At 35.3% G+C, this 14,347-nt stretch overlaps 1 protein-coding gene across 2 annotated transcripts in view; it reads right to left on the bottom strand.

The window, feature by feature from the left end:
- The window catches only part of RASA2 (RAS p21 protein activator 2), a 123,561-nt gene that overhangs the window by 39,338 nt on the left and 69,876 nt on the right, over positions 1-14,347 (bottom strand). For both annotated transcript variants that reach the window (XM_055321181.1, XM_055321182.1), the window contains exons 6-9: positions 13,177-13,260; positions 10,565-10,637; positions 7,245-7,321; positions 6,172-6,273 (exon numbers count right to left, since the gene is read on the bottom strand). In XM_055321181.1, the coding sequence (XP_055177156.1) occupies positions 6,172-6,273; positions 7,245-7,321; positions 10,565-10,637; positions 13,177-13,260 (336 nt within the window). The remainder of the gene's footprint in view (positions 1-6,171; positions 6,274-7,244; positions 7,322-10,564; positions 10,638-13,176; positions 13,261-14,347) is intronic.

Below are 14,347 nucleotides of genomic sequence, written 5' to 3'. Positions count from 1 at the left end.
GATCAGAGGGGAAAGGAGGGAAAAATAAAACAAGATGAAATCAGAGAAGGAGATAAACCATAACAGACTCTTAACTCTAGGAAACAAAATGAGGGTTACTGGAGAGGAAGCAGGTGGGGGGATGGGGTTACTGGGTGATGGGCATTAAGGAGGGCACATGATGTAATGAGCACTGGGTGTTATACAAAACTGATAAATCACTGAACTCTACCTCTGAAACTAATAATATACACTGTTAATTAATTGAATTTAAATTAAAAAAAAAAAGAATTCTCAGCTAAGACAACAGTTTGCCAAGGAAACAAGAATGCTTCCAGAGCAGAATCTCCTTCCTTCTTGATTATATTTAAATGGGTAGTACCTACCTACATTTGCCTCTTTGGGATTCTTTCTTGTTGTTCTAATATTTCCCTTCTGTTTTAACTAGTTTTTCCCATATAAGGTAGAATATAAAAATACTTGCATTATAGTTACAGCTTAGTTCTGCCTCACTAAGATTGCACTTACCTATCTTAAATCTTAAACAATGTTCCCATATTCTAGTCAGAATTACATACTGTTTGTTCTATAGGAATTTTACTCAGAGGGCAACTTTGATTCTCTTATCTCCAAATTACTGGAAAAAGGAGCATGCCTGTTCTGTTACTCTAACAAAACTACAAAATATCAGCAAAATAAATCTACAATCCTAACATAGCATATTCTCTACAGAGGGACTACAGTGCTACACCAGTTACTAATTATTATGTATGCACTCCTTTAGAATGCCTAGGAACCCCAGAAGAGCTCACTCCTGCCTCACTTTTAAAGCTTGTTTCCACAGGTTTCTTTGGCAGGGTAAGAAATCCTTCTGGATACAGTATGTCATCTGTGTCATGTGTTTTTTGAAAAACAAAAATTTAAAATATGTCATTGTCCTACCCATTACTTGAAAAGATCATTTTTTAATAAACAGGGACGACATCAAATTTATTTTTAACAATTTATATATATAAATTTTTATATGTATATATAAACAGTAAAATATAAATATATATGTTTTAAATATTTTATTTATTTATTCATGAGAGATACAGAGAGAGGCAGAGAGAGAAGCAGGCTCCCTGTGGGGAGCCCTATGCAGGACTCCATCCCAGGACCCCAGGATCACAACTCAAGCCAAAGGCAGATGTTCAACCAGTGAGCCACCCAGGTGCCCCTTTTAACAGTATTTTACAAAGCAAGGGGCATTCAAATCTTTGATTTCAGGATAAAACAGAATATTTTCGAGGGTTAAAAAAAAACATTTTTAATTAATTAGAGTGAGCACATGTGCATGAGCGGGTGAGGAGGGGGCAGGACAGGGAGAGAGAGAATTTTAAGCAGACGCCATGCTGAGAACAGAATCCAACGTGGGGCTCAATCTCATACCCCTGAGATCATGACCTGGGCTGAAAATAAAGAGTAGGATGCTTAACCAAATGAGCCACCCAGGTGCCCTGAATATTTTTGAGTTTTAAATATATTCTAAAATAATTTTGCCAAAGTACAATTTATTATAGTAATTGGTTAAGAGTATAACTTTGGAGTCAGAATATTTGATCTAAATCTCAGCTGTGTGACCTTGGGCAAACTCCTCAATCTCTCCATGCTTGAGAGAGATTATTATTATAATTATTATTATTACCCTAAATAAGGGGCAGTAATAGTATCTAACTAATATAACTAAGTGAAGCACTTAGAATAGTGCCTGGTATACAGTAAATAGTACGTAGCTATTATTTATATAAGATTTATATGTAACTGTTACCACTTACATATCTAAATAACTATAGATAAATGTACTTTTTTATGTAACCACATAAAAATGTGATTCATTATTTTATAACATTGTTTAAAAAGGCTCAATTTAAAGCCTGTGGGCTCAGTAATCTTGTATGAATTAGAGGAAAAGAGAAAACCCTCAAGATTTGTTAGATGAGGATATGTAGACATGAATAAGGTTGAGGGATTTAAAAAAAAAACCAAAAACCCCACAATATATTTTCTTCAGCTTTTGAGTAAAGCATTCCAGTGTGAAAGAGTAAGAAAAAGGAAATAAAGAGGAATTATTAACTGAAAATGAAATTCAGTTGCTCCAAACATTTTTTATTCACAATTAGAGGCATGAAAATAATCCTGATGCTCCCAAGATTCAGTAGTTTTGACAGCTCCTTAGTAAAGAAAAAATTTACATTTGAAAATTTTTAACCACAAGGTGTGTATAATTGAAATTAAGGTAGGCAGGCAAAAACTATAATTATTTATTCGTAACACTGAAAACAAGCATTATGAAGTAATGTTTAGAAGCTGGAAAGTAACTGTTCAGAGGTAGCTCTACTAACATTTGAATATTGTTTCTGGTTCCATAAAGATAAGCATTATCAATGGATTTTTACTAAAGATAGAAGATTAAAGATAGGTACACCAAAATCAGCAAACTAGACAACCAACTCCTCTCAAGTAAAATATTAATCTAGTTTTAAATATGTAGAAAGTGTTTTTGTTGAAAAATCCCAACCATTTGTTTCATTTACCATTTGAATCTTACATTCAGAATGCAAATTACAACCTGAAAAGGTATTTGTATCTATGGTCTTTTCTTTTTTTAAAAAATATTTTACTTATTTATTCATGAAAGACACAGAGAGAGAGGCAGAGACATAGGCAGAGGGAGAACCAGGCTCTGTGCGTAGAGCCCGATTCAGGACTCGATCCCAGGATCCCTGGGATCATGACCTGAGCCGAAGGCAGAGGCTCAACCAGAGCCACCCAGGGGCCTCTCTATTATCCTTTCTTAATCTCCACTGTTACATGTTGAACCATTTTGGGTAAATTATTGTACCAATTTGTACAATCACACAAAGGTTTTGCACACATTAAGACTGACATGACAGGAATTGTGAAATGAGACTTAACTAGATTGCCTCTGAGGTTCTCTTTATAAGATTTCAAATAGAATACTGGTGTGACAACAAAGGACACATAAACTCTATATGGACTGCTCTGGAGGAATGGTGATGACAGCAGCAATCACTATAATAATGAGAGCATGAGCTATACTTGTGGTCACTACACTTGCTGCCTGTTTCATTTACGATGAATGCATTTCATCCTCTAACAACTTTGGGAGGCAGGTACTATTTGTACTGTTTTCATTTTATAGCCAGAGAAAGGAAAAGCCAAGATGGTGAAGTAACTTGTCCAAGGTCACACAGGTAGTTAATGGCAGAGGTTAAGATTTGAACCACGGCAAATTGGTTCCAGAGTCCATACTCTTTATCACTACTAAGGGTCTACTAAACTGCTAGGTGAGAAAAGCAAGGTGTGGAGCAGGATACAGTATGTGCCCATTTGTGTAAAAAGGGGAAATAAGGATATATACGTATTTGACTATATTCCATAAAATATTTTCAGAAACTTAAAATAGTAACTACCTCAGAAGAGGGGAAATGATTAGCTGAGGGATTGGGTTAAGACACAGATTTTTACCTTTTGAACGGTGAACCATGTGAGTATATTAGTGATTCAAAAAAATAATTTAAAATTCTTTTATCTACAAGGTTAAAGTTAAAAATAGTTACTATCAACACTAAAAAGCTACTCCTAACATCTAACAGAAGTTTCAGAATAAGGAACATACATCATAGCTAAGGAACTGAAAAGCCAAGAAAGGAATGGGGGAATGACTGAATCACACTGCAGTTTGAGAATAAAATTAAGTTAGAACCATTAAAATCCGTTTTCAGAAAAAGACTGTAATAGACAAATGCTAATTGAAAATTATGTGAAAAAGGAAAGCAAACTGAAACTTTTCAAACAACAGGATTACATTACGGATAATTATTCTCTTTCCTACTGCCAAGATTAGAAAGAATATGCCTGAAATCCTGAAGATAAAGCTTTCCCTGCATTTTCAATGCAGTTGCCATCAATTCCACAAGGGGATGCTACTGCTCTACAACTGACAAAGGAGCTTGCGAGTTTAATTTCTGACTTAAAAGAAAATGGCATTCACATTTTTATACTTCCTTATATCTATGAAGTATAAATGAATCAGCAGATGTTTCCATTCCATGCTGCATAAATTTTAGAACTTACACCCTTTTGGCTTTAAAATATTTTAAAATATTACTGGCAAAAAAGAGATCTATAGGAATAAAATTAATTGGTTTCTTAATGTTCTTACATCCTGCCAAGGTGGACAAAGTTTTGCCAAATTTGGAGGGCCTATCTGGAAGTAGTCACACTTAAAGTACAGGAGAGGTGGCACATTTCAGGTTCACTTTGAGGGGTCCTGGAAGCCCTAACAACTCACTTTTTACTTTTGTAATGAGTGGCATGCCATACAATTTTGAAAGACTTAACAAACTGCAGAAATTTTCATTTAAAAATATATGCTAGGGGATCCCTGGGTGGCTCAGCGATTTGGCGCTGCCTTCAGCGAAGGGTGTGATCCTGGAGTCCCGGGATTGAGTCCCACACTGGACTCCTTACATGGAGCCTACTTCTCCTTCTGTCCCTGCCTCTCTCTCTTTCTCTCTCCCTGTGTCTCTCATGAATAAATGAATAAAATCTTAAAAAATATATATATATATGCTATTTTACAGAAGGTAGAAGATAATGAGAAGTGGGGAGTGTGATGGGCCTCAAATGTTGTTCCTCAATTTTTCAAAGTAACTAGTAAGTTTAATCTGCCCCCCCCAAAGTGGATACATTTTTTGCAATTATACCAAATGCCACCAGAAATACCAATAAATCTTAGATCTGTATTAGCAAGAAGTAAAAATAAAATAAAACTTTGAGTCTAAAAATCCTCCTACAATAGAGTTCAAAGTGAAGAATGTCTACGGTCAACTTGGAGAGGCAGGCTCTTTTAAAGACAAATGAGATGGATGCCCACAATAAGAAACCTCTAAACTCTTCTTCCAGGCACTGAAACTGCGTTCTAAATAGTGGGCCTTAGAGACAAATGAGAAAGACCTGCTTTTTTATGCTCAGTAGAAACCCAAATCTAGCCTGCGATCTATCGGGCAACTTACTGGAAGGGGCAGGACAGGCATGCTTGTAAGTGCTCTAGACAGAAAAAATGATAGTTTCACATCAATTCTGCTAAGGAAACTAACATTAGTTTAATGTATGAACATTAAGTTCTATCTACCATCAGATTAATGTCACTGTTATAGACATGAAAAGGTAAAATAATACTGTAAACATTACTGAGTCACCAGAGCACCTGAAAGGAGTATTTACTGAATCAGCTCAACAGGTTCACCCTAGACATACACATATTCATTCATTCATTTATATATTTTATAGAGGGGGTGGGGGAGAATCTCAAGCAGACTCCCAGCTGATCACAGCCTGATATGGGGCTTATCAAACAATCTTGAGATCATAACCTGAGCTGAAATCATGAGTTGGATGCTCAACCTATTGAGCTACCCAGGTGCGCCTCGATCCTAGACATTTAGAAAATATTAGGGCATTTCAACGGGGTGTGTTAAAGGAAAATCACTGGTTAGATCCCATAAATAGTTGATTCCCTACCATAAACCCTATTTTCAAATATCCACAGTTCCCATGGCCATTAATAAAGCTTCTCTACTATAGATGCTGATCTGTGACCAAGCATCTTTTCACATGGGCAACTCTTCTGCAATGTTTTAAAATGATTTTCATTTTCTCCTTAGAGTTAAGATTTCATTTTTAAACAGAATATCCCTAGACAATTCAGTTCTTGTATCCCAGTACAAGAGGTTGTTAAGTCATAGAATCATCAATGTACTTCTATTTCTGCAACAATAAATTAATAATCAAATCAAAGTTAATGATTTCTGGCTTATTCCACCTCAAATTTAAAAATATGCTTATAGTAAGCATTTATTTAAATGTATAGTATATTAAAGGGGATGGACTACTGTGGAGTTCACCAGAATGTTGGTCTTCAGGGATGCCTGGGTGGCTCAGTGGTTGAGTGTTGGCCCCGGGTGTGATCCTGGATTCCTGGGATCGAGTCCCACATCGGGCTCCCTGCGTGGAGCCTGCTTTTCCCTCTGCCGATGTCTCTGCCTCTCTCTGTGTCTCTCATGAATGAATAAATAAAACCTTTAAAAAAAATAGTTAAAAAAAATAGAATGTTGGTCTTCTTACCAGGCTTGATGAGAGGAATCATTTCTTAACACATTCACAGGAACCTTAATCTCTCCTAGGAAAATATCTTGGACCAAGTTTCCATTGTTCCACAAGTCGATCCTGAAAATTTAAAACTGGTTTTATTTTTTGCAAAGAATGTTTAAGAGAACACACGCCACCAGGTAGCTTCAAATCACTTTGATTGTATTATAGCATTAATTTTACATGCTTAAAAGTAAGAGATGTTAGCGTTGTCATATACCTCACTATCTAAACTAAGGAAACAAAATACTGCAGTAGCTTTTATTTATAAGCACAGAAAGTAACTTTTAAATAGTCTTAAAAAAGCACTTAAGTTTCTTAGTCTCAAAGTCTAGGCTTTATTTTAACCTGTAGCAGTAAGAACTAGAGTTACTTTGTTGAGTTTGAGAAAAGAAACCAACCCAAGATTACAGTTTCTTTCTCAATTAGAGCCAGTTAATATGTAAAGATGGGTGATTTAGAAAAATACATTACCTGATCATTCCAAACATGTGACTAATACACCCTTAAGATGAACACACTGTTAACACCACACCTGTACATGCACTTACAAAACTTTCCCCTCCCAAATAGCATAAATATTTAAGACCTAATTGGCACAAACTTCAAACACATGCACCTGTTGAATTATCTTACAAGACTTCTTACCTCACTGAAATTTCTGTTAGACAGCAGATATGTTAAGAAGAATAAAAAAATTATTTCTAAATTGGCTAATATATAATGACTTTTCTATATATTCTTTGCATCCATTATGCTATGGTTTAGAAATTTAAAGAGCAATTAAATTTATGAAAATTAAAAATATAATAAAATAGGTGAAAATTAGGTCATCTTTTTTTAAATAAATACACCTCGACTACTTCGGCAAAGAGAACAGATTTTTTAAAGATAATATGAATTTAAATTAGATGGATGTTCTTCTACGTTTCATCAGCCAACGTGCTAAAGAGAATTCTATTAAGTTCAGTTTGCCTTTTCCAGTTAAATTTAGGACTTTCTTTTGGCACCAAAAAAAACCCTATTCAATAAAACTCCAAGACGTATACCTAATTTCCAGCTTTTCAATGTCCTCCTCTTCTACCTGGAACTGGGACTTTCTTGTATAACTACTGGATCTGGTTACCTGTGAACAAAATATTTTAGTTTACAAAAATTTTTAACATAATTTTTTTCCTACATGAACTTAAAAAAACTATCATCCCTAAAATGTTCAATTGTATTTATCATAAACAGAGAAAAATGCCTAGGTCATAGTTTACTGAAAAGCTAAAGATAAAAACAGCTATGGAAAGTAGCAGGGAGGTAATAAGGCAGTATAAAAATATCAAAAGCAATCTTGCCTGCATGCCCTCCCTTATTAACTCAATCTACAATAACATTAGGTTCTCTGACTCACATGTAATCTGTTGATGGCTCGAAAAGTAAAAGTGTTCTATTTTGGCATTAGCTGCACATGCTAAGAACTGTTTGAAGACTTTCCTACATTGCTCAAGATATCAATTCTATCCTTACACTTCCTTTTCACAATTTAACCAAAAACATCAAGGCTACTGGCAGGGACTTCCTCAGCTATCGTCCACCTGAACACGTCCATTTTCACATAGGTCTTTCTAACTGGATGAGTTTTTTCATTTCTGAATAAGAGAGGAGATAGATGATCCTCCTCTTTTCCAAGACTACTCCACCCGTGCACAACATACAGTAAGCATACAATAAGCATTTGATTTATTTTAATCGCAGCTTTCTTGACCAGCTTATTCACCTCACTCAAGTCTAAGAAAAATTCTACACTTAAAGTATGGTCTTCTATCTCCTTCCTCTCACAAATATCTCAAAACTGTAATCCATCCTTACAGTTGCCACTTCCTCACACCCACTCACTACAGTAACTCCTTATAATCTGATTTCCTCACAGATCACCCTCCCCAAACTCCTCTGTTAGTTACCAAGTCTGATGGTGAATTCTTAGTTCTCATCTTCCTTGACCGCTCTATCAGAATAAGTGAGTACAACTATACCTCCTTTCCCAGAAACACTCTGTTGAGTTTACCCAGGCACTACCCAGGCAACCTCCTGCTCTCCACTTCTTCCCCTGGGACCTCTTTTTCCCCAGAGACTATAAATATGGGTTTTCTCCACGGTTTTAATTTTTATTTTGCTCTAACAGCTGCAAAGTGCTATACAGTTTACAAAGTGCTTTCACATCCATTATCTTCTTTGTTCATCATAACGTTGCTCTGAAGCAGGCAGGGTTAGATTTATTATCCTCATCTTGAAAATGAGGAAGCTAAAGGACAGAAATTAAGAGACATGCTCAAAGCTGAATACCTAATAAGGGGCAGAAGTGAGCTCCTCACTTTTCTCCTATACTGTATACCTCTATTTCACTGGCTCTCTTGACATTCTGCAAGCAAATACTGAGTCCTTATCTAGAGTCATCACCCATTTTAAGTTTCAGTTATCAACTGCCTATTGGAGGGTTTTCATGTCAGACCTCAGGTTTGTTATGTCCCAAACTGAACCACTTACACTTTCCTTAACTTCTCCCATATTCCAGATTTGAAACCATGAGGATATCAGATTCCTCCTTTGTCTTTTCTAACTAATTTGTTATCCTGCCCTTTACAGCTTCTTTCTCATTTGTCCCCTTCCTCTCTTTTTTCCATGTTATTCTCTTGGATCAGATTCCCTCACCCCAACACTTTTTTTTTTTTTTTTAACACCTAAACTATAACAATCTCTTTATCTCTGTTCTTTCTCAGCCACTGGCCCATATATCATGGGTATTCTTCCCACAACACCGCATTACTCTTACCACTTCCAGGCTCAAAAACTGTCAACAACTACTCTGTAAGCCCCCCCAGCCAGGCATATAAGACCTTTCATAGTTGGTCCTAGTCTAGCTTTTAAACTTTGTTCCAATTATTCTCTTCTAGAACCCTTCCAGTTAAATCACTATTTGCTATTCTTTGGACATAGCTTTCTGCTTTTCTGTTTCCATGTCTCTGCTCAAATTGTTCTTCTTCTCTAATACTTCTTTTTTGCTAACTTAGCTGGAGCAGAACTCATCTGATCTCCCCAATATCTACAGCGTTTAACTACTATGTATATGCGTGCGTATGTATGCTTTGTGTTTCTTGCTTTAGCTCAAGAACAGAGATTGAATCTTATCTTTATAATCAGCTCAACAAAGGGCCTTTGGAATGAATGTTTAAGGCTTTATAGGTACGCCTGGATATAGCAAGCAGGTCAGACCTTGCCTTCAAAGTGCCATCTGCTTGCTGCAAGTTGCCCCATGTTTTCTGCAGGCTAGATGTAACAGTCATTGATAAATGTAAAACAACTAAAGTCTTTAGCCAGGAAATGGAAAAGTCTCACACTGGTTCCTTTTCTTTTGTTTTTCTTTCCCTTGCCTCCACCCCCACAATTCTTCCTACTTTAATTTGGCATTTTCTTCAACCTATGTTTTTTTTTTTTTAATAAAGTAGTTGTAATCAGGCATGGTTAGATGTGCTCTCCCTCTCCACTTTGAAATTATCAAGAAAAACACACACAAAAAAGGAAAAAGCACACAATGTAACCTTTCCTCAAATCTTCCCTGTTAATCTTACTTGAAACATGTTCTATGGTTAGAAAACAATCTTAGAGGTTGACTTTTTTTTTTCCAGTAGTTTTCAAATAATATGAAAAAGGATTTCTTTAACAGATGCTCCACAGTAAAGAACTCCAAAGCACTGTATTTTGGGGCAACTTCAAGGCAGCTGAAGATCTCTATGCAAATAAGCATATGTCTATAGAGGGAATTAGCTAAAAAGAACTAATAATGAGGCCTTAATCATATAGCATTTTATGGTCTCAAAGCATTCTCACATGTGGGCCTCTTAAAAACTGTCAGGTAGGGCAGTGTTTTTTCTTACAAAATTATCCTTTCACAAGATAAACCTGAACCTCACATTTAGTGATTTATTTCACATCAACTGAACTAGAACTGCAACCAAGTGATATCATACTTACTTTACTAGTGATTTTCAAATAGTACCATACAAGAGTTTGGTGGCCACTGTGTGTCAGGTGGGGGGCTGGATAAGGTGGAAGGGTGTGTGACAGGATGTGATATTAGGGATGACTAAGGAGTATGTGTGGCCCTGGTCCTCCCCATCCCCAAATCAGTCATAGCTCTGCCATTGTTTGTTTTATATATGGGCCTCCACCATATTTACATCATTGTTCTACTGCACTTGGAATAGAAATGCTTAGTTGCATTAGTTGATTAAATGATTACTATGACTGTAGTTCAAAAAAAGAAATAAACCAGCATTCAATATTAAATATTCAATGTCAACATTTATATAAAACATAAAGTTACCTCAAAATAAAAGATTTCATTAAACTGCGGATTGCTTGTTTTCTTCTTTACTTTTGTCTTCTTTTGGTCATTCCTGTTCCAATGTGGTAGAGTTTTACCTTGTAGAACTTAATAGTACACAATTATAAAACATGCTATTTCCGAGCAGGGAGCCTGATCTCCCTTTAGCTGTTAAGATGACTTAGGAAAAACTATAGTTTTTAATATTACTTAGGAAAGAATTTTGAGGTGTCTCTAAAGACTCAAAGAAAATACAAGTTTGTATATGTGATATATGACAAGATTCTATTTTCTATATATGACTAGATTTATACTAGATTGATTGTCAAGCTTATTTTATATAAGCAACTCAGAATGGTAAAAGGAAGACAATGAGATTCAGAGTACCTTTATCTATGCTGAAAAATACCTGAGGAACCTGAGGAACACGAAAAGCATTCTTAACTAAATTTACTTCTTGGGCTTCAGGTACAATATGGCCTTTTAAAAAAACTTCTTATTTGAAATAATTAAAGAAGGTTGCAAAGAAGTCCCATGAAGTCTTTCCCTAGCCTCTCCCAATTTTAACATCTAATGTGATGATAGCGCACTATCAATTCTATTAATGACTCCTAATAACCAATTCATATGCCAGTTTGTTTGTATGTTACTAAATGATTACACTAAAGAATTTGTCTTTAGCTACAGATTTTAAACAAAACAAAAAACAGCTCCACTAGGTTAAACAGGATTTTTAACATACAAAACTACAGGATTTTTAACATACAAAACTAAATCCCTCTGACAGCATGAATCTTAATGGATTAAGTATCTGCTTTCAAATTTAAAACCATCCACAGTAATAACAGCACAATACTGTTTGAGCACACAATAAGTCCTAGCCATGGTGCTAGGTACTTTATATACATATATACAAATACATTTTTTTAAAAGTGACTTACTGGTGATTTTCCATAAAATAAAATACCTATACTGTACACCTGAAACTAATATAACACTGTATACTGACTATACTGGAATTAAGAAAAACTAATAAAAATAATAAATAAAAAGAATACCTAGAGAGCCTGAAGTTGGGGAGAAGGGGCATATGTCTGTGTATGTATGTATGTGTTTGGTGTGGAGGGAATATTTTGCTCTTTGTTTCCTGATTTTAAACCTTCAAGTTGTAGGCAAATTTCAGACTAGTCAGGCTCTGAAAGAAATCATAATGAAGTTAAATAATACAAAATATACAAATTGCTATAGGTTTTTGCATTAATTATCATAAATAATTTAAATCAATGATATGGTGCACTTTACCATGTTCTGGTACTTCAGCAGTCTGTCTACAGCTTGGAATTCTCTCTGTAGAGCACAGATGCCATGAGCAGAAAAGGCATTTTTAGTTCTGAGCTGCTTTCCAGATAAAAATATGGAAACTTCCTTGCTATTCTGGGCTAGCATTTCTTAAAACAGGATTTTACCTGCATAAAATCTAAGATATTTGAAGGCAGGAAGGTCGATAATGAATGAAGAAGGTCAAGGTTATGTTTTAAAGTACATTTTAATTACTATAAAACTAATGTTGCTCCTCACAGTCTAAGAGTCCAGCAGATTTGAAAAGTTACTTCTCATAGTCTAAGAGTCCAACAGAGTCCACTTTCTTTCTATAAAAACAGGACTTGATTGTTTGCAAGCATATAACAGAACTCGATCTTTCTTTCAAAGCATGCATTACTTTGTGTCATAAATAGCTATTAAACATTTATTCTTAGAGCTTTAATTTTGTAATTCTTTTTTTTTTTTAAAGATTTATTTATTCAGAGAGAGCGCGAGAGAGGCAGAGACACAGGCAGAGGGAGAAGCAGGCATCATACAGAGAGCCTGATGTGGGACTCGATCCAGGGTCTCCAGGATCACACCCCGGGCTGCAGGCGGCGCTAAACCGCTGTGCCACCGGGGCTGCCCTAATTTTGTAATTCTTAAGTCATATTTCAAAACTGAAAAAAATCTAATAATTGCTCTCTCTGAATTCTGAACTCCAAGTTACAAATAGAAGCCAACCACTGATCATTTCAATGTAACGAAGCATCTACTGTCAAAGAAGGAAATCATTTGTTAAACCCATATACATATTGAGTCTTCAGATCCAGAGATGCTTACATTTCTGGGTTAAAATTAGTGTACTTATGGAAAATAAAGGCATATTTGACATTGTTTAGAGGTTAAAAAATTCAATAATAATTCAATAAACATTACCTACCAAGGATATGAATGGAGCTAGAGAGTATTATGCTAAGTGAAATAAGTCGGTCAGAGAAAGACAAATACCATGTGATTTTGACATAGGTGTAATTTAAGAAACAAAACAAGTGAGCATAGAGAAAAAAAAGAGAGGCAAACCAAGAAACACTGACTCTTAACTATAGAGAACTGATGTTTGCCAGGAGGAAATGTGGGTGGGGGGGATGGGTGAAATAGGTGATGGGGATTAAGGAGTACAATTGTGATAAGCACAGGGTATTGTATGAAGTGTTGAATCATGATATTGTACACCTGAAACTAATATTACACGGTATGTTAACTAACTGGAATTTAAATAAAAACTTAAAAAAAAAAAAAAACATTACCTAGAAGGGCCCACTACAGAAACTGTTGCATAAGGGTCACAGCTTTGTCCATTTATGAGAGGCAACCCATGGCATGCGATGATGCTAAGTAAGAATAAAAGAAAATTAACAAACATTCAAGTTAAACAACATAAAGCATTATTTCAAATACAAATTAACATATTCAAAGGGTTAAAACTGTTTTCCACAAGTCTGCAGATATATGCTTATATACAATGTACCCCAAATACATTTATCTATATTGTGCACTTATTTACTTATGCTAAATTTCTGAAATAGGACTTAATTAGACTACACTGCCACAATGAATACTGAGACTACCAAACAATATGTAGCACACATCCCCCCACTAAACATCTAGCAAGGTACATTCTGTGGTTTGGTAATATATTAAAACTGCTGTGGCTTCTAAACAGGAAAAGAATGTGGTGTGAACCTTAAAGGAGAAACTACAAACCAAGCCAGATCTATGGCATCACATCCTCTGCTAAAGCATGAATGAGAAACAAGGAAACGACTGTGGTTTCCACTTAAAATCTGATTCATAAATAGAGGGCAAGCCTCCCACAATTCTGTAGCCTTTTATTCTGATTCTCAGTAACAACTCCTGTATTATCCTGCAGAAAACGTTTCAGAACTTAAAAACAAAGGTCTTCTAATCTGCTTTAAGGGTAAAGTCACTGGTATTTACAGAGGATATAGAATCTAACTTAATGGTCTGCTTCTCAAATTTTCTCACTAAATATTATTGAGTTCATGAGTTTAGTTTAAATCTAAGGGTTTGCATTTCCTAATGTCTAAGAGAATCTCATGAGAAATGCTGAAAAGTAGTCTTTGTTAAGAGATGTGGGCTATTGAGCAACATCCTATTTCTCTCTACAATCCACATCGTATATGTGGGTGAAGTGCATATGGTGTGCTGCAAAATAAAGAAAGAAATGATAATATGACTCATTTCTATTACACTGGGTATCAAAAATCAAATTCTAAAAATGTCTGAAACTAACTAAAGAAAGCACAGACCAAGATAATAATTCTGGTTATCAATATTAGGCTTAGGTACAGTCAAAGTTTCCAATTACATACTATTCAAAACTTAAAATCTTCTCATAATGATGACTGCTTTTTATATATCATTTGTAGTTTACCATTATTCTCACAAAATGTATCT

The sequence above is a fragment of the Nyctereutes procyonoides genome, unplaced genomic scaffold (genome assembly GCF_905146905.1).
Source record: "Nyctereutes procyonoides isolate TBG_1078 unplaced genomic scaffold, NYPRO_anot_genome, whole genome shotgun sequence".
NCBI lineage: Eukaryota > Metazoa > Chordata > Mammalia > Carnivora > Canidae > Nyctereutes > Nyctereutes procyonoides.
This window is presented reverse-complemented; position numbering and strand designations above follow the sequence as displayed.